Raw genomic sequence first — 20,957 nt, forward strand, 5'->3', positions numbered from 1 at the left:
AGAAACTGCAATCTGGGGCAAGAATATAATTTCATTTTCAAACATGTGGCGCATAATGGAGAGACTATACACAATACTTCTTAAGGTAACAATTCATTTTACAGGTTCATAATGTCCGCATGGTTTCAAAGATGGACCCTGGAAAGTCTGAGTACAAATGAAGATTATGTAATGTGGTACCAACTTATATGCACAATAAGAATGTGCTTTGAAAGTGCTCATTTCAAACCAAGCAAAAGAATTCATTCATTTATTCACATTTAGTGAATACTTTACTCTTCATATGTGTTGCTTGTCTGAAGGAATTTTTGCATTTTCAACGAACTTGTTGTACATCGACTAAAAACGCACTAGGTTACACTAGTAATTAATTAACAATGTACTAATTGCAAACAATAGAGAGCAATAGAGACACATAACATACTTTTGTGTGAGGTGCGTGTTTCTGTGGTGTACTTTGAACTACTGTTTGATCAGTGTGCTTCCCTCATGGAAACAGGTATGCTGAAATCAATCATGAAGAGGAAGGATGGGAGTAACTCGGGTGAGAATCGCACCGCTGGCAAGAAGAGCCTGCAGTTTGTTGGTATTCTAAATGGAGGGTGGGTAACATGAAACCTAATTTTTATTTTTACCACAGTAAAAAAAAAAAAGGGCGACAGAAGGTCTAGAGGTTGGAAATAACACTTTGACCAGGTCACAGAATTGACAAGTAAAAAAACAAAACAATTTTTCTCACCAAAGGTTGTGTTGCTTTCAAAAAAAGGATTTAGAAAAGTGCTTATAATGTGAAGTGCACAAGTTGGGAATCTCTGCTCTTTATTACAGCAGATATTTTTTGCCTCCCAGGTATGAATCAACGTCCAGTGAAGAAGAAGAAGAGGATGAAGATGGGAGTTCTTCTGGAGAAAGTGGAGAAGGCGAGTGTTTGGACAGTACAGAGGAGGATGAGGCAGCTCTGGAGGAAGAAACATCTGAGGAAGAGAGAAACGTCAACCTGGATGAGAGTGACACCGATGAGGAAACTCTGAGATCAAGTTATTCATCTGATGCTGTGAAAGAGAAGTAGGTTGTTATTAAGTGGAAAAATACATGATATAAGTTGCTATATTGACTGATGCAGTTTCATGGCCCTGAGGCTACAGACAATATGGGTTACTATAGTTTACTTATTAAAGTGTACTGCTGTTAAAGTGAATGCTATGAAAACCACGTTGCATGGCAAAGTCTTATGTTTACATACATACACTCCTTAAATACATAAAATCTGCATACAATTGTAATTCAATTTCACACATTTGTGTTTCTGTCACAGGTTTGAGCTGAGCTCAAAAATGCGTGAAGCTTGCCTAATTCTGAAGAACCATCTAAACGACGACATTAAAACACTGAAGAGTAAGGAAGTGGTGCGTCCCTGCATGCTTCTTCAAATAACTTTATCACTGAGTTACACATCTAACTTTATTACTTAATCATAGGAATAATGCAAAATAAATTATAGCAATTTCATGTCATAATTACTTAATGAAAGCAATGTGACTGTATTTATTGGGACTTTTTAGCTGCAGCAAACATTCATTACAAACAATAGGAGCTTCATGTAACAATTTTCTGTTTACCATCTTTTTACCATCCGTTTAACAACAGATGGTAAAAAGGACTTCCCTTAATATTCAGTGGAAACTCACTAACTCAAGACAAATACTGCTTGACTCTGGCAAAATATAGTGTACGATGTTTTTAGCTTCAAATTATGATCAAATCTGGATGAGAAATCAGATGTTCATAATGCATACTAATAATAACATGACTTTTTCACCCTCACCCTCAGCTCTCCAGCACACACACTGTGCAGCTTGAGTGGTTCCGTATTTCCAGCGCCAAGATGGCTCAGCCTTCACGGGTCTCCGACTACCTGATGGCGTTCTCTGAGGTTTCGTCAGTGCTGCTGCAACATGTAGTCAACATGACCGATGGCAATGGCAACACGGCTCTCCACTATAGTGTCTCCCACTCCAACTTTGGTGTGGTGGGGCTGCTGCTGGACACAGGTCAGTGATAAAGAGTCTTCAGATAAGAATAATCCAAACTATACAGACTACTACACGAGTCCAGTTATTAATCTAACCAATGATTCTGGTACTTGTTGGACAAGACCAACCATTAGTTTACTTGTGTTCTGTTGTTTTGTGTGTGTTTAACACATGCAAAAGATGGTTCCAGTGACAGTCCTCATAGTGATGTTAGTGTGAAGTTTGTCAGCGACATATGAATGAGTCACTTGAGTTTTGTTTAGAGATCAAAGACACCATGTACAGGGGCCAGTTCTGGAGTTTGAGGGCTTGTGCTTTCACATGAACACTAACTATTTTTCCATAATTGTCTATTGTCTTCTAGGTAAGACAGACTAACCGAAAAGCTCTTTTGTTCTGAAACTTTTGTTCAGAGAATCTGTGAATGATGAAAAAAATTAATATGGTACTGAGAATAATGTATATAATTTATCTAATAAGACCTTTGTGCCCAGCTGAGATCTAGTCTTTTAAAACTTTATCACAAATCCTTTTATTAGGATAAAGGATAAACTGTAGATATGTAAATATTATTTTCTGTGAACAGTTTATTTAGATTTCTTTTCCACATAAATGTGGTATTTTAAGGAAATATATTTTAAGTTACTTAAAATGTAACTTTTTTTTTGCTCCTTTGTATTTTGTATATATATATATATATATATATATATTGAGTGATGTAATCCCATGTGGGATGGGACAGATGTTTGACACAGAAGTAAAACTAAACTGAATGAAACTAAAGCTCTACTGGAAGTTCTGCAATCAATTAAAAGTACTGATATACTGATTTACTTATATGCTTAAATACATGAATAAAAACTTATTCCATACAGGTGTGTGCTGTGTGGATAAGCAGAACAAGGCAGGCTACACAGCCATCATGCTGGCTGCTCTTTCTACTGTGAAGGAAGAGGACGACATGGCTGTGGTAAAGAAGCTCTTCAGTCAGGGCAATGTCAACGCTAAGGCCAGCCAGGCAAGTCACCATTACAGTTCAGAGCCCTTCAATTGGACACACCACTGTGTGCTGTTTACTCTTTAAGTGTAACTTATAGCCCTCCTTGTTCCCACAGTCATTGAGGGTTTTTTGCAGCATTCCTTTGCTGAATATAAACTCAAGTGTTAAAGTTAAATTGTTTCTAATTTGCTTTTAGACTAGTCAGAGAAACTAGTCTTAAATGAAGCCACATTATGCTTGGACAGATATTGAGAAAAGAAAAAGGGAGACACTTTTCACAGACCCTGTTGCTCCCTATTTATTTCATTGAGTAGGTGTTTCCTGAATTATAGTAAATTGCTACATTCAGAGCCAGAGACTCGATAATAATTGGTTATAGTCACAGTTGATTAAGGAAACGTGAAGCTTAACGTGACACAGAAGTCATTCCTGAGAATCTGTTGGCTTTGACTGGTTTTCTCGGGTTGATCTAATCAGGTTGTGTAGTGTATGTGTTTGGACACGGCGCCTGACAGGCTCTCACACTGCCAAGTCATAGGACTCTGAATTTATAGTATCACTAGCTATAAATCCAATTAGGGCTACTTGTTGTGGCTGTAGGGAAGAAAACACAAGGCTCGCAATGCAATTTTAGAGTCAGGAATTTAAGTCATTCTGTTTTTTTGTTTTTTTTTTAAGTTAGCTTTCACATTGGGGAGATGTTTGCTGAAAGACTAATAACATGCAAAAAATACTTGATTGACCTCACTTTGAAATAGTTATTCAAATTTATTTTAGAAAATTCACTTGTTATGACTCTTAGGCCATAACAAAAACATGTTATGTCCTCAAGAATTTCTACAATGGAAAGAAAAGGTAGCATCTATGGCGTGTACATTCTGATTAACAATCCCACAATGCAAAGCTTTCCATCTCACAGATGCAAAAATTGCCATTGACTTGTAACAGATGACACAAAATGACAATGAATGACTATTTTAGGGAAGCAGGTTTGTTGTGGGAAAGTCAGGAATTAACTGATCTGACAAGGAAAGTCAGTGTTGAATCAATGAGTAATTAACTGAAATACTCTTTAGCAAGGCACTTACGCCATGACAGTTTCAGAGAAGCTATCTAGTAGAGGATTGGTCGCACTGTGCAGGAGTGAATTTAGAAAAATCAAAATCAGGGCAGTTCTGAAAAAGAGAAAAGGCATGTGTGCTCAGGTAACTGTAAATCGAAAAGTAAAACAAAGCTACACCTTTCCTTAATGTTTAGTTAAACCTGACACTTTCCTCATTAGATAGCAGAACAATAGGACTAGTGTCAGTATATCAGTTTTTTGATAATATGTCTTGACAGTATTTGAAAAACTGTATTGTGATTTTGAAGAATTATATTTATAATTCCATATCTTTGCAGGCGGGCCAGACAGCATTGATGCTAGCTGTTAGCCACGGGCGTCAGGAGATGGTACGGGCACTGCTCGAGTGTGGCGCAGATGTTAACGTGCAGGATGACGAGGGCTCCACGGCTCTGATGTGTGCCAGCGAACATGGCCGAGCTGAGATTGTCAAACTGCTCCTGGAACAGCCTGGCTGTGACATATCCATCGTCGATAACGTAAGCTGTTTACATTTTAGCTATTTAGCTGAAAAACATTTGTTGTGATTTTTATATATATATATATATATATATATGTGTGTATAAAAAACTTGATTTGATACAGTCGTTGCGAGAAACTTTGAGTGACTTACTGTGAGCCTAATGCTCAAGCCAACTGCTCTGACTGCTGGAAACATCTGAGTTTTTTCTTGTCTGGGATTCAGCTTAATCTGTGGTCAGGAAATGGCTCCTCATGGGATATTCGTCTATGCACTTTCCTCTCCTTGTCACCTCTCTTCTTCTCTTCTTTGGTTTTTCAGTTAGCAAGATAGGCTGAAAGCTAAAGAGCCATTATCAGATTAGTTTCATCTGCCTTCCACTCAAATCAGTGTTGTTTACAGGAAACACAATCACTGGTCTACATACAAGTCCACTGGGGATGAATTAGAAAGCCACTGCTCCTCTGTTCGCGGCCATAGATCTGCAGTTTCAGTCACAATGCCCTGCAGGCTCTTGCACTAGTCCTCTGCATACTTTACCACATGGCCCGCACACAAGTCCGCAGCAACTGTTCATTTCCTAATAATAACCAAAATCATTAGAGCTTACTTTTAGATTCTAAAAGCTCCTGACAGTAGATTTATCATTTTAACTACCAAATGATTATAATTACCTACAAACTAAAAATGTTATGTTGTTTAGAATTTGGAGCGTAGACTCGGATGTCAGTTTATTAGGAACATCTAGTCTGCAGTCTATCAATAAATGTTCAGTTTTTATTGAAACTGTGTCAGAGGTGCTGATTCTATGGAAGATCACTGTGGACAGGGTGGTCTGTGTTGCTGTTGAACTTTGCATTGCGTTATTGTTGACAGGTGTTTGTATTTTTTTTTTTTCCACCCAATTCAAATCAATAAGGATCGGCCAAACAACAGACACACCTCTTTGCAGAACGGTTCAGCAGCACCATAAACTACAGTTGAATCACCTCCTCTCTAAAAACAGTTTCAACAAGAACTGGACAATACAAGCAGAAATCTTACCCTGAAACAAAAGTGTGATTGTCAGATTTCTTGCTTCATTTGATTGTTAATCTGCGTGGCTGTGTATTTTAGAGCGATTTTACAGTGGATTAGAGAGGCCAGGAAGACAGACATTTGAGTGTTCACATCTGTCCCAGAATGAGTTAGCCTTTTGGTGCAGGCAGCTCCTGGATTGTATTTCAGTGCAGCACAGCTGGACCAAGTAGTGGACCCTGGAGGGGAATATTTGAAAAAGCCCCCGCCTCCTTTGTCCTCCTAAAACAAAGAACAACATGACAAACTATGAGTGTAAAGCACAGTGGAGATGTACACTCAGCTGCTAGTTTCAGTTGCTGTAATGTTCATTCATTTCTGTTTAAAACTGTTAGAAAGATGTTGACTAACTGTATGAGCATTCTGGATCATGTAGTTTGTGCTGCTGTTGAACTGACTGGTGTTTCTGTTATGTGGCCTGTCCTCATGGGGTGGACAAGATAACAGAAACACCAGTCTGGGTAAAGCAATACAATTCATCAGCTCCACAAACTGCAGTCTCCAACATGTCCATTAAGTTGAATCTGGGATAATACTTGAATAACTTTCAAGCACAGAGGATTCATTGCAGTACTGCTCTGGACTGCATTAGTTTTAGCTAGGTATACCTAACAACCTGGTATATAAGTGCAGGTAAAAAAAAAAACAGTTCCATATGCAAAGTTTCCAATTCCATTTACATCTTTCATTTGGACGCATTACGGCTTCTCAGTAGTAAGTTACAGCTACACTGAACAAAGGGTGAAATGGTTGGAACCTGTTTAACTACATTAGGATGATATTTCCCTAAATCAAATGCATCTATTACAGGGCTTGAGTCCAGCTATAATGTTCCTTTGTGAGTGATATTTAGTCAGCCATTCTCTCTATATCTAAAAGAATATTTAAGTAAAAACAATTTATAATGATATATTCGCCATCATTGCATAGACATGTAACATAAACAAGATTTTTCATAAGGATCCCTAACCCTATATGTAACGCAAAGGACTTTTGACTTATATAGGGGAAAACTAAACATTTTGAAGACCCCATCTGATGAAAATTGAGTTTTTAACCTTGTTAACATGTCCATATGATGTTTTTTATATAATACAAGACATATCATGAGTATGCACATTTCCACTGTGGAACTGCAGTGAACCAATGACAAAGCAGATGCAGACAGCCAGGGTTACATATGTCCTCAACTAAGGAACCAATCCCGTCAACTTATGGGGACAAGGGGAGGGCAAAATAAACCTGAAACCTTGTCAGTACAGAGTTTGCATTAGCACAACCACTAACACTGTGTCAGCCACTGCCAGTTACAAGCTAACAAAGCAACATAACCAAAATATTTATCATAGCAATGTATTTTTACATTGTTTAAAACATGTCTTCAGAGGAGCTTTAAAGTCTGCATGTCTTATGTTTTTCTTACTGTAATGAAAATGTACTGAACCATGACACCAAAACCAAGTTATGTACCAAACTGCAAGAGCAACCTACAATGGTTCTGTAAGAAGAAGCTGTAGAATAAAATTCAGTTTCTTGTTTTCCAACATTATGTAAAACACAATTATTCCCTGATTTAGTTTTATAGTGTCAAAGTCAAGGATGTATGATAATGAATGAATTGTCACAACAACACATGAATGATATAACATACCCTGACAGAGGAACAGAGGAAGCTCTCTGTTCTAGTGAGAAACTCACTCTCTCTATCTTTCTGTTGGTCCCTCTCTCTTTCCTCTCTACCGTCTCCAGGATGGAAGTAATGCTCTGTCCATCGCACTGGAGGCGTCTCACAATGACACAGCTGTGCTGCTCTATGCCCATATGAACTATGCCAAGACCCAGACTGCTATGGTGAGTCCACCCTCCCACCCACCTCCTACATTGTCGAGATGTGCCCACAGAGACACAAGAATTTAATTTAGGCAAGTACGGAGTATCTGCATAGTCTGAGTTAGTAAGAATGGTCTTGTTACACTTTGCACATTTGACTGGTGGCGGTAATTTTTCATACTAATATCTAAATCATTTCATTTTACACTGTAACACATAAAAGCAAACATGTTAAGAAAACATACTAAAAGAACAGGGAAATAAATTTGACCTCGTAGAAAAAGGGTGGTCACCTTTAGCTCTGACAGTCTTACCTGGTGCCGTTTTGATAAGGTTTAACAGCCTGAAAGGGGAAAATAAAAACTAACATTTAGAGCCAAGAGATCACTTTTTAGTTGGCAGCATTTCTTTTTTGGGGTCACAAGCTGAAAGGTTTGAAATCAGCACCTTTAAATGGGAAATGGCATGCAAGCAGGCTGAAGTTGGTGCAGGTCACACTCTCAACATAAATTTACAGTGAGCAGTATCTCTTGTATTTTAAGTGGGTAGGATGAATTCCATGGCCGCTCCCCAGGCTTTAGTTTGGGTGTGGGCAGCAGTAACTGAAGGTGCACTGCTGCCCCCTTGAGGTATTATTATGCTCCTGTTATCTGAATATTTCCATACCATGTTACCAACATATTGCTATTAACTACTATTACAATAACATTTTAATTTAGCTAAATTAATCTAATCTATTGTGAACACAATTTAAGTATGCTTAACACCTAATTAAAATACTTATAATGAATAACATAGGTATCTGTATACAAATGACCGCAGCTAATCTCACATGTTTGCAATCCAGTGCAATTGTTCTGTCATAAAGTTGACTTTTATGATGCCTACAATGTTCAGTTTTTGACACTGTCATAGAGGTGTAATTAAACTATGTTTTAGCAAAGAGATCACTTAATGATTGTGTTATACTGGACTACAGTATATTCTGAGGTGTTTTTAATATTCTGCTCCCCTTGTGCGTGAGAATGGGGAGGACAAAAAATTAGAAACACCTCTCAATATAATGTTGTTTAAAAGAACACCACCTTTAACCAACCTTTGAATTTATACATTTCCAATAATGTAACCAAAAAGGGAGACTGAGTGTATATTCACTTGCACAATAATACATTTGTCCCTGTCCCTCTCATTGTGTCTTTCAGGGGAGTCCACAGGCCCAGCAACGGAACCCCTCCAGCCCCCATAAAACCTGGCCTACAGACTGACCCGATCAGATCCACTCACTGAGGTGGACAGATGAGCAAACATAACTGGATGAGCTAAGAAAAGCTCCACTGGAATTTACTTAAATATATATGTACATGTATTTATATCTTGCCATATGTCCTGCATTTATAAGTACTGTTAATATGAGAATATTATTTTTCCATAAAAGTCGTGAATGGTTATATTATATACTTGACTAATATGAGCTCCTCGCATGTCTAAATAAGGTCTCCAGCACTTGTTTTTTCCGTGACCTGAGATGAGGCCTTACATTTATTATTTGCACTCCACTAATATTTTACTGTTAAAAGGCAACACACACAGTGATGGCATATAATGCACAACACAAGAACCCATCAACTGTTATTTTCTACACAGGCCCACACACAACAATATGCATCACAATACGTCACTATCTTATATAAATAAAAATAAAGCCAAATGCTGATGCTCCAGAAAACTTATCAGCTGACTACTTGGCTACTTCATCTGTACTTCTTCTTATTCAACAACATACTGTATCTGGTGTGTGTTGTCCTCTTGTCTACCCTTTCTGTCCTGCTTTAGTTAACTTATCTGTGAACCTCTTCGCCTTCATAGTCTGCACTAACTGCCTGTGCATTGTTTGTCCATAAACACACACATATATATAAATATATATATTCTCATGTCTGAAATAAACTTATTTACATAAAAGCTGATTTCAAATTTGTGTTTTTCTGAAAGCATTATCCACATTTCTGTAATGATAAACAACTTCTTTACACTGAGTGAAGAAGATGTCTCCAACAGTGCTGTATAATCTCTCTTCCGTATTAGATATTCTCATGCACTAAATAGTTGAACACGTTCCAGAAAGATGTGTTTTCAGACATTTTTCTACTACCTAGCCAGCCTGTGAAGTATTTGCAATCCAAACTCACTGTTTAGCAAACTGAAATTAAGGTAACCAAGCTTACTGTGAATGAGATGTAGTATTACATGCTAAACAGAGGGACACTTGGGTTCACTTGCATTTTGAAGCCACTATGTCTGAAAAGACCAATAATCAGCCAATACATGCAGCACCAAGAAAAAGTGAAAAGTCATAATTAGTAAAAAAAAACACAATCTATTTTAACCAATATCACACAGATCATTGTAGCGTTCTAGTTCATACTGAATATAATATTCAAACATTGACAGACAAAAGTATGTAAACCCCAAGGTTACGGACATCAACAAGGGCTAACTAGAGTCAACAAAACTGGAGTCCAATCAATGAAATAGATTTGGAGGTGTAGGTTAGAGCCACTCCGACTTGAATTCTTGAATATTTTGAATTTGCTATTCGTGGTGTGCGGTTGCATGGGCGGTGCAGCAGGACAATGACCCTAAACACTGAAGTAAATCTACAGCACAATAACCTCTAACAAAGAAAATCCACCTGTTGGATTGGCCCAGTCAGAGCATAGACCTGAACAGAGATGCTGCAAGACTGACTTGAGGAGACATCCTCAGAATATGGCTGAGCTTAAGCAGTTCTGTTGGACAAATGGTCCAAAGTTCGTCCTGAACATTGTGCAGGTCTGATTCACAGCTACAGAAAACGCTTGTTTGAGGTCACTGCTGCCAAAGGAGGTTTGACCAGTTATTAAATCCAAGGGTTTACTCCCTTTTTCCACCAGCAGTGTGAATGTTTATCGGGTGAGTTCAATAGACATGAAAGATAATTGTTTGTTCTTAAGCTCAAGCATATTATGTTTGTCTACACTTGTGACTCCATGAAGATCAGATCACATTTTGTGACTAGTTAATGCAGAAAACTAGGTGATTCCAAAGGGTTCATGTTTTTTCTTGCCACTGTATATTTAAAAAATTCATTGACACGTCTTCAAATAACAAAAAGATGAGTAAACAAGTCAATCTTGAGAAGAGCGATTGTTGACTAATAAAAATTAACTATTCTCATACTACTGTTACTACTGTTTATTGCCACAAACATTGCAGTTTCAGCCTCAAACATATGAAGATATTCTGCTTTTCCGTTTTATTTAAGAGTAAATCTAATATCTTTGGGTTTTAGACTTGGTTGGACAAAACAAGACATTTTAACTGTCACCTGGGACTTCATTATTTCTGACATTGTATAGATTATTGGCATTGTTTTAACCTTCCTCAGGGTTTATGTGATTGACTGCTGTTACACTACAATTTCTAATTAGAATTGAAGTATTCCTACCAACCTACCTATGCTTACATGAGAAAATAATGGGCAGATTAATCATGTAGTTGCTGCCCATATTCTAAAAAGCTTCACATATGTATGAAAATATTTTATTTGTTTTTGGGTTGTTGTACACCTTCACATATTCAATAAAATGTGCTTGGTCTTATCAGTGATACAGCTTTCTCCCTGCAGCCCTCATGAGTGTGATGAAAGTCACACTTGGTTAACACCATAGGAGGAATTAACTATGAAGTATGAAGGCCATGAATTTATTATTTGATTATTTTTGGATCTCCTCCTTGTTTATTGTCGTGCAGATTTTTGTAATAATTTGGTTTTGATATATTTTCAGATGCCTTGTTATTAGTAGCAGCTTTAAAACATTATACTATTACATTACCATGAAAAATGTACTCAAGCATCATTAGTCATGGCAGCTTTGTGACAGTCATGCCTCTCAAGATAAAAGAGATTTCAATGTTTTGAAAAAAAGCTGCTGGAGAATAAGCCAAATAATGTTGAGCCTTATGCTATTTTGAAAACCTCATTGAGTATATAAGTATAAGAGTATAAGTCTTGAGTATATTCATCATTAGTAAATGTTGTTATAGTTCTGACTGATTTGCTGGGTTCATTATGAGGCAGTTAGCAGAATGAGGTCTGGCCTTGTGTTGAACATTGTCTTCCAATTCTTAGGTTACAGATTTTGTTAGTGTCACTATAGGACGACTCTGCTACAAGAATTTGTTTCTACATTTTGAGAGTTGGTGGTGGTGAGGAGTTTTGTCCTGATGTGTATGTACATTTCTGATGTGGTGTGATGTATTTGAAACTGTATTCCGTATGATATTTGTCAGGGTGACATTTTCTGATATTTATTTTAGTTGTATAGAGGCAGATCAGAGTGCATGTTATGTTTTAATGTAAAAGAAAACTAAGTGATATCTGATAAATAAATGAACTGATTTTAATCAGGAATGTAAACACACAATGCACAGAATGATTTAATATCATAGTATGATATGGCATAAAGTTCATGCACTAACATCAGTTTTTTGAAATATAAAAGAAATAATACAAAGAGAGAAAAATAAGATTCAGCTTGATGTTTAATTGCATAACATCTTTACATGAGTTCAGTATGAAGAATCTTATATCTGTTAAATTAAATAAATATTATCAGTTATTAATTTCACATACAGGTGGTTTTTGGTGTGACATTCGTGATATCTGATATTTCAGCTGCCTGACACTTAAGATATTAGTTTAGGAGGGAACACGACCAACTGCAGCAGTTCAGTGAAACTAAAACTGTCTGAACACAAGAACAATTTCCTCTTTTTAACTGTGTGTTGAGGTAAAAATTTTACTTCATAGATGTCAGAGCAAGAAACTCCTCTCTGGTCTTGGGATCGTCATGAAATCTTCCCAGCATGACCGTTGTAACAGTACTGGCATTCATCTTCTGCACACCTCTCATCACCATGCACATGTGACTGAAACGCACAAAGGATGCAGTTTAAATTCACGATTTATACTTTATTTAATATCTATTATATCATAACTTGTGTGCTATTACTAGTATAGCATGATCAAAGTAACCATGATACAGTAAAAAAATGTACCAAAAAGATGAAGAAAAATCTAATCTCCCATAATTATCAACGCTACTGATTATTAAAAAAGCTGAATACTCACACAGCCTCAATCACCACTGCCACTCCAGCAGGCTCCAGTGCTTCAGAGATGGCTGAAGCAATCTGTTTGGTCAGACGCTCCTGAACTGTGGAGAAAGTTTCACATCATATATCACACATGAATATTAACAAAACAGACAAGAGAAGAAATAGGTGTAGTCGATTTTTTACCTTGAAGTCTCCTGCTGTAGATCTCAACAATTCTGACAAATAAAATAAAGAGAATTACACAGATGCCTGTGTGTGTGTGTGTCTGTGTGTGTGTGTGTGTGTAGGTGTGTGATCACCTACCTTGCAAGTTTGCTGAGACCAACCACTTTCTTGTTTGGGAGATACGCTATGTGAACCTGAAACATTTAACACAACGCTGCTTATTCTCAGGCTTGCTGAAATTATTACTGTCATACAAAATAGAGTAAAACAGTATCTGCAAATAAATACAGACATATGAGTGATACATGGATATCATAATCATCATCATTTCAAGACTTTGGACAACTTTGTCATTAAATTACCTTGCCAAAGAAGGGCACCAGGTGATGTTCACAGAGAGAAAACAAATCAATGTCTTTGACAATCACCATCTCCTCATGGTTTTCATCAAAGATTGCATCATTCAAGATATCTGTGTGAGATTAAATGTTAGTCTGACATAGTTTTTTATTAATACTAGAGCAGACAAGAGACAGAATGATTGACAGTGTGTCCTTCAGTTAACACCTATTATTTAGCATGATATGATGATTTATGAGGATGAGACAACACACTTTCAACTTATAATGTTTCTGTGGAACAGTAATTATTCAACTTGTGGGACACTCATTACAGCCATACTGAAATGTCCTCAAAGAATAAAATATCCTTTCAATTCAATTCAATTTTATTTGTATAGCGCCAAATCATAATATACATTATCTCAAGGCACTTTACAGGGTAAGGTCAAGACCTTTCAACTAATGTTTTGCAAAAAATAAGTATGAATATATTAAGACAATCAAGTTTAGCACTACTTCAAGCTTTGTCATCATTAAGGCAAACTTTATACTATATACTAAATTAAAAAAATCTATTCTCACCTTGGGTTGTTTCCTTGTAGCCTTTAGTGAGGAACTGCATGGCTTTGGCTGCACGTAGTGGTGTGCGTAGAAGTCCCTCCCGGTCCACGTCCTCTCCAAGCTCACTCAGTATGGTGCTATAAGATCTCTCAATGCAGGATAGCTTGTTTGAATCTGCAGTGTCCTTGGAGTCCTCTTCTCTGCACAAACCATTATGTTTAGACTCGATGCTCATTTTCATGTATTTAGACACTGCTACATTCATCTCTGAGGCATGGTGACACTCCATTCTGGCTCTTAGCTCTAACTTTTAGTGAAACACACTGCAGGATACAATGAAACAGGCTCAGGTACACTATTGGCTGAGTGGTGTCAGGAAGGACATCGCCTTGGCTTTAAAGCCTGATGTGGAGCCCTGAGGCTAGAGCATCACAGGACCCTCAAGCCACCCATGCAGGGGAAATCTGTGTGAAATTCTATGCATCAAATGCCATGGAGCAGCAATCAACTGATCCTGTGATTTTACTTCAAATACCCAGACATACAATGCTCTGATTTCACTTCACAGACTTCAAAACCTCTTATGATAAATTTAATAATCAAGTTGTTATGTGTTTAAGGCAGTACCTAATATTGATGTTTATTTACTTTAAGTCAATTTAGGAGTCATTAGTGATGGCAAAAGGGTGACAGTCAGCAAGCTTAGCCTGATCAGTTTACCTACACTAATATTTCACACCATGAAACTTTAAGTACGTCATTGCTATTTAACTTAATATTATATTATGTTGAGATATTATCTGGGGAAATCACCAAGGCCATGTATGAGTACTCACAAAGAGTCACACATTACCAGACTGTATTCTTTATACTGGCGGTTTTGGTGATTTGCAACCATACTGCTACTGCTAAATTAAAAAGTTGTTATCATTATGTTATCATAATTGATATACTGGGCATTTAAGAACCAATGTAGTTCAGATTTGTGTAATTACATGGAGCCCAATACATGAGGCTCACTGACTAGACATTGTTTTTTTCAATTATATAATATATTATGTTACTATAACAAAATTTAGGTGGAGTTTAGAAAGATATATAAAATTCAAGTTTGTGTGCCAAAACAACAAAAATGTTACTTATTTGGGCTTGACTTACTAGAGAAAGTACAACAAAATAGAGAAAAGAACAATAACCAATGTTATTCTAGGAATAAGGTAGATAAAATGCATAAAAAAGTTCTAGGAAAGACATGAGGTTTTGTGTAAAACTTCCTTGAAACAAAAAGAAACAGTCTGAGGAGAAGATCGCAAACCATGTAAATCTGTTAACAATTAGTATGTAAATTTAAATGTTGTTCACCCACAACACAAATGCCTATTAAGTTAACATGTTCCAGATGATATCATGAGGCTAATGGAGTGAGCAATTATGTATGCTGACAGGCTGCCTTTGTTCCATTTGTTACACAGCTTTCTAAGAGATTTTAATTGTTTCACTGTAAAGAACATTAGTGAGCATAATGCTTACTGCTAGCACATTTAACATGACTTTTCCATGTGTTGAGCTGATATTAGGGCTGGGCAATATCATCTGAAATCTATATCACAACTGAAGTATGAGGCGACAGATAAAGTGGCAAACGTTTAACAGACTACTGTATCTGAAACATAACCTGCTCAAATGATTGATTTTCTGGTATGTTTTTCCCATATATGTACTCACTCCTATGACGCCCCCCCCCCCCCCCCAAAAAAAAAGCATGCAGTACAGATCTTAGGAAGGTATTATTATCCCAATTCAATCTCATTTGTATTGCGGCAAATCAGTACATACAGATCTTTGAGATTTGGGTATGTACTTGAGCAGACTAGCTCTAGTGAGCTGGACCCATAATGGTTTGCTTATTGAGCAAATATTAAGGATGTCATTTTCCTTTGCCTTTGTTTGGTGCTTCAGAATCCAGAAACCAGTGTGAACATTGGTTTTGGTTTCTTTGTTGACTACAGATTTTAACATTAGCTTTTAAATTTAGAAATTTAAGTAAAAGGTCAGGCTTATTATTTTACCAGTATTGATATATTTCCACATGCTTCACATATAGTACAGTATATGGATTTTGTCTTGTGAATTGTGTGTTGGAAGTTATCATATAGTAACCTACTTAACAACTGCACTGAAACTGAAACTCAAATGTACTCGGTCTTGTCAGTGTAACAGCTCCTCCCCTGCAGTACTCATGAGTGTGTCAGGTGACAGTTACAAGGAATAAACTACAAAGTGAGAATCAATGCATTATCTGGTACAGTATGTGATCATGGTATCTCCTCCTGGTTTATGATAAGGTGCAGATATTCACACAGTAATTTCCCCACTTGTCGCCGTATCATCAAGTTATTCAACATTCAGTTATTTAATAAAAAAATGGACCGGCTTCTTTTTTAGGTCTGCTGCTCTCTCCATCTGTCAGTGTCCTCCTCTTTGGTGTCGTGTTTATTTTAACTACAGGGCATACCCATACCTCCCATTCGCTTTATAGGCAACATTATTTCTGTAGGACATGCACTTACTTGTTTTCAAACCCAACAATTTCTTAAATGTTAAAAAAAAAAAAAAAAAAAAAAGCCTCCTTAACTTGTTATTAAGTATTTATATTAAGTATAGTATACTGACTATTGTGCTGGGTTCATGTACAAATAATATAAGATGTGGGTTTATACACCAGCTTTCTCCTGAATCAAATGACAGTCAGCAGGTCAAAGGTTGGCCTCGTGTTGAATAAGATGCTCAAGTATGACATATGGTAAGTATGGAAAGGGAACTGGATATCTAGAGTCAATGTAAGTGCATTGGAACTTAATGTTGCCTATGAATGTAAAGTATTCCAGCAAATACGCTTCACATTAACATGACTTGTAGGTTTAAGTATTTAAATATGTTTAAGTCCCTGGGGCTATGCCTTTGTATAACAGAGCTTCTGTTTTTGTGTGGCCAAGCAGATATCTAGTGTCTGATCAGTTTTGAAGTTCTTGGAAGCAAAGGTTGTTAAGTTAAACTTCTTTGAAACAAAGGAACGCGCAACATGCAAGACAATCCATGCAAATCTGTGGAAAATAAGTACGCAGAAATTGACTGTTTTCGGTCATGACACAAAGACGAGTCACAACAAGGAGTTGTTTGAGCTGACTTAGTCAAGCTCAGTCACTGAGCTTATGACTGAGCATAAGCTCAGTCAGCTCAATTAATTATGTTAACAGTCAATTATGTTGATAGGCAATTCGCTCCATTCGCTGCTTTGTGTCAAAGATTTCCAATCATTTCACATTGTTTCCACTGTTAAGTGTGTTACTGTGCATAATTCTAACCTCTACAGATTTTGTTTAATGTGACTAGTTGAGCACATAGACCTCTAAAGTAAGAATGTAATTGTCAGGATGTCCGAAATGTTTAACAACAGCAAGGAAAGAGAACTAAGTGCTGTGGAAGTTGTTAGACTCCAAAGATTACAACTAGAAAGTTGAAAAAAATAACTTCAGAGGAAAGCGTTGTGAGTATTATGGATGAGGTGAAGTTATGACGATAAGTGCTTGTGTTTGCCATGCTTGTAATTTGTTCATGCAAGTTGTTTTTTTCTGTGCTCACAAAGTAAATAGTATTTAACTTTGTCAAAAATCACAAAGGTTTTAATTTACTCATGCAAGAAATGCTAAATGGGAGAATACATTAAGTTACTCAAACTGGTGGAATAGAGGCTAGCCTAGACGTGATGCCATGACTTCAGCTCTCTAGTTTGGTAATAAATCTCTAGCAAGCTCATGGTGTTGGCAATATAGTCCTGGCCAATTTATCATCCTAGCTTGCTTTCCTTGGACCATCCATACATCTATTCTTATTATATCCAAGAACCACAGACTTCTGCAAGTGGCCCCCAATTTTATACAGTGCTAAATGTGAGACAGTCCATAGCTATACTTTAGCCTTCTCCTGAATCTCATTCAACTACTTTTTACTGCCCCATTCAGGCTATGGAGGCATGTTAAGGCTTGCATATGAGTAATTATTGTTCCTCACACTCGTGGATACAAACAAATAAACAAATAAATAAATAAATGAATAAATAAATTCAAATCACAGGATCTGTAAAATGTTGTCTCAAGGCAGCTGATGCAAGAAAAATTGATTTGCAAGGTAAGACACCTTGTCTGTGTGGAAAGTTTGAGCCTACTGAAGAGCTGAAATGGGGAAATTATTCATGTATAATTGTGTCATGCATGGGTGTCTTAAGGCTCCTGTGATGCTGCAGCCTCAGGGCCCCATATCAAGCTTTAAAAACCAGGGGGGCTTCCTCACTGACACCACTCAGACGACAGAGTACCACTGGGCCTGTTTCGTTTTATCCTGCAGTGTCATTCACTGAAAATAGAGCTACAAGCCAGAATGGAGTCTCACCATGCCTCAGAGATGAATGGTGTAGTTACCGAATACCTGAAAATGTGCATCGAGTCTAAACATAATGGTTTGTGCAGAGAAGAAGACTCCAAGGACACTGCAGGTTCAAATAAGCTATCCTGCATTGAGAGAGCTTATAGCACCATACTGAGTGAGCTTGGAGAGGACGTGGACCGGGAGGGACTTCTACGTACGCCACTACGTGCAGCCAAAGCCATGCAGTTCCTCACTAAAGGCTACAAGGAAACAACCCAAGGTGAGGATAGATTTGCTCTTTATCTTATTGATGACACTTTTAGTAGTGCTAATGTTAAGTCTGGAGTCTGGGAAAATGAGTTGAAAAATTTCTATAAACACATTTCAATAAGGTTAAACGACAGATAACATTTTTATATGAATATAATCCTTTTTGTTACTGCCCTACAGCTCTACCATATGCTTAAAGCTTATTGTACTGATTTCTTTTCTAATGAATGAAAAATTACCAAGGTTCAGAGTATCATATTTTGCTTAATGCCAGGTCCTAACTAATGGACAAACCGTCTGTCACTGTCACTTTTGATTTCATCCTTTGTTTTACTATAATATATAATGTAAAGATTATTTTCAATCTCCACACAGATATCTTAAACGATGCAATCTTTGATGAAAACCACGAAGAGATGGTGATTGTCAAGGATATTGAGCTATTTTCTCTCTGTGAACATCACCTGGTGCCCTTCTTTGGGAAGGTAATTTAAGAACAACGTTATCCTGAAATACATAACAGCCAAAATCCCAATATTGGATTTTTTAGGTCAGTGCCAATATTGACATGCGATACAAATATACTGGCAAGTAATTATTTCGTAACACAAACACACATATTTTTTCCTTAAATTTGGTTATTTAAGAACTTCTGCCAAAACATAGTACATTTTCCAGTTAGGATACATTTTTCAGTGATCTCAGATGAAATTAACTGGGTAATGCTTAAACTACATCAAACAAATCTTTAGGATTAATGCAATGCAACTTATCTACTGACATCTACACCAATACAAACATATCTGTGATAAGACTATTTATATTACAGACTGTACGTGGTTTATAACGCATAATATGCAATGTTGATATTTAAATAATAAGGCTTTGTTTTAATGTGTCAGGCTCACATAGCATACCTCCCAAACAAGAAAGTGGTTGGTCTCAGCAAACTTGCAAGGTATGTGGGTGACAACAGCACACACACACACACAAAAAAAAATTTAATTTGTGTAATTTCCTTCATTTTTCATTTTTTCTTTCTCGCAGAATTGTTGAGATCTACAGCAGGAGGCTTCAAGGTAACAACAACTACTGTGAAATACTCCTTTCTAGGACTTCGGCTAATGATTATTTTCATTATCAATTAATCTGACGGTTATTTTCTTGATTAATCATTTAGTCTGTAACATGTCAGAATATAGTAAAATGCTACTCCCACATTCTCAGTGCCTAAGTCCTCAAATGTCTTCTCCAACCAATAGTCCAAAACCTCATTATTGACTAACTGATTAGTTGGATAATTGTTGCAGCTCTTTGTCTTCCGTTGCAATTTTTTATTAATGTCAATTTTTTTGGATGGGTATTATATGTAATGTAACTTTCTCCACAGTTCAGGAGCGTCTGACCAAACAAATTGCTTCAGCTATTACTGAAGCACTGGAGCCTGCTGGAGTGGCAGTGGTGATTGAGGCTGTGTGAGTATTCAGCTCTCTTATCATCCATATTAGACTTAATTATTGGCAGTGTGCTTTTATATTCATCTTTTTTTTGGACAAATGTGTGTTTTACTGTTTCTGTGTGTTTTTACTGTACTTTTATAGTGATAGATACACTGACAAGCAAAATTGTGGCAGATGGTGATGTAAAGATGAGAGTTTTCAGATCATCTAGATTTATGTCATAACTACAAGGTCTGATATTAAAAAAGTTTACAGGCTAAGGTCTTGACCTTACTTTATTATAGAGAGAACAGGCAACGGGGGGAAGAAAAACTCCATTTTAACAGGAAGAAACCTCCAACAGAACTGGGCTCAAGATGGGAGTTCGTCTGTCTCGACCGGTTGGGTTTAACAGGAGAAAGAGGGATGGGGGGAGGAGAGAGAGAGACCAGGAGCAGCTGTATATAATGTTGATTGTTAATTGTAACAAGTGAAAATAATTATAGTAATATCCATATCTAATGGTGTTTTAGGGTTTTAACAATGCTTAACATTCTCTTTGTTGTGTTTCAGTCACATGTGCATGGTGATGAGAGGTGTGCAGAAGATGAATGCCAGCACTGTTACAAGTGTCATGCTGGGAAGATTTGATGAGGATCCCAAGACCAGGAAGGACTTTCTTGCTCTAACAATGAAGAAGTGAACAGTATATCAGCTGACAGTTCAATGGAGGGAACTGTTTTAACAAGCAATATTTATACCTGTTGATTTGTGCACAATGAAGGCAACAATTATCTGAGATCACACAGCACAATACATGACCTTGTGATCTCAGAGGTATGATATGCAGCTTTACCAAAACATGAGCAATATTATTTTCTATACAGTTATTCAATCTGCACATTTATACGTGAGGTTGATTATCCCTGCCTCACATTGAGTTAATTTAGTCTGACAAATATATAACTGGCACTAGAAACTCCAGGCACACACATTTACATGATGGCCTCATTGTTAAGAAACTGTAAGTTTAAGTCTGTATAGAGCAGATTATAATATATATATATCAGTAT

General features: G+C 37.0%; 3 protein-coding genes across 5 annotated transcripts in view; 2 read left to right on the forward strand and 1 right to left on the reverse strand.

Annotated features, from left to right (window-relative positions):
• Positions 1-9,490, forward strand: part of kank3 (KN motif and ankyrin repeat domains 3) — a 33,551-nt gene extending 24,061 nt beyond the window's left edge. For both annotated transcript variants that reach the window (XM_071486045.1, XM_071486046.1), the window contains exons 5-12: positions 500-602; positions 850-1,065; positions 1,316-1,406; positions 1,832-2,051; positions 2,909-3,051; positions 4,435-4,635; positions 7,443-7,544; positions 8,726-9,490. In XM_071486045.1, the coding sequence (XP_071342146.1) occupies positions 500-602; positions 850-1,065; positions 1,316-1,406; positions 1,832-2,051; positions 2,909-3,051; positions 4,435-4,635; positions 7,443-7,544; positions 8,726-8,788 (1,139 nt within the window). In that variant the 3' untranslated portion in view covers positions 8,789-9,490. The remainder of the gene's footprint in view (positions 1-499; positions 603-849; positions 1,066-1,315; positions 1,407-1,831; positions 2,052-2,908; positions 3,052-4,434; positions 4,636-7,442; positions 7,545-8,725) is intronic.
• A 2,457-nt stretch (positions 9,491-11,947) lies between these two features.
• LOC139625955 (GTP cyclohydrolase 1-like) overlaps positions 11,948-20,957 on the reverse strand; it is a 29,236-nt gene continuing 20,226 nt past the window's right edge. Inside the window, exons 2-7 of one of the 2 annotated variants that reach the window (XM_071486052.1) lie at positions 13,772-13,950; positions 13,211-13,320; positions 12,987-13,042; positions 12,867-12,898; positions 12,697-12,781; positions 11,948-12,494 (exon numbers count right to left, since the gene is read on the reverse strand). In XM_071486052.1, coding sequence (XP_071342153.1) covers positions 12,365-12,494; positions 12,697-12,781; positions 12,867-12,898; positions 12,987-13,042; positions 13,211-13,320; positions 13,772-13,811 — 453 coding nt within the window. In that variant the 5' untranslated portion in view covers positions 13,812-13,950 and the 3' untranslated portion in view covers positions 11,948-12,364. The remainder of the gene's footprint in view (positions 12,495-12,696; positions 12,782-12,866; positions 12,899-12,986; positions 13,043-13,210; positions 13,321-13,771; positions 13,951-20,957) is intronic. The other variant, XM_071486051.1, reaches the window with a different exon arrangement.
• Positions 13,979-20,926, forward strand: LOC139625957 (GTP cyclohydrolase 1 2-like). The gene is made up of 6 exons (XM_071486053.1): positions 13,979-18,455; positions 18,821-18,930; positions 19,348-19,403; positions 19,493-19,524; positions 19,836-19,920; positions 20,458-20,926. The coding sequence occupies exons 1-6, from the start codon at positions 18,188-18,190 to the stop codon at positions 20,585-20,587; spliced, it is 681 nt and encodes a 226-aa protein (XP_071342154.1). The 5' UTR covers positions 13,979-18,187; the 3' UTR covers positions 20,588-20,926.

The sequence above is a fragment of the Trachinotus anak genome, unplaced genomic scaffold, assembly GCF_046630095.1.
Source record: "Trachinotus anak isolate AG129_WGS33_773 ecotype Australia unplaced genomic scaffold, CSIRO_AGI_Tana_v1 ptg000010l, whole genome shotgun sequence".
Taxonomy (NCBI): domain Eukaryota; kingdom Metazoa; phylum Chordata; class Actinopteri; order Carangiformes; family Carangidae; genus Trachinotus; species Trachinotus anak.

Excerpts from the sequence above, each read along its gene's own strand:
- LOC139625957 (XM_071486053.1), top strand. The coding sequence starts at position 18,188 with ATGGAGTCTCACCATGCCTCAGAGATGAATGGTGTAGTTACCGAATAC. Across the intron at positions 18,931-19,347 it reads TGGTGCCCTTCTTTGGGAAG|GCTCACATAGCATACCTCCC; the intron begins GTAATTTAAGAA and ends TTAATGTGTCAG. Across the intron at positions 19,404-19,492 it reads GGTCTCAGCAAACTTGCAAG|AATTGTTGAGATCTACAGCA; the intron begins GTATGTGGGTGA and ends TCTTTCTCGCAG.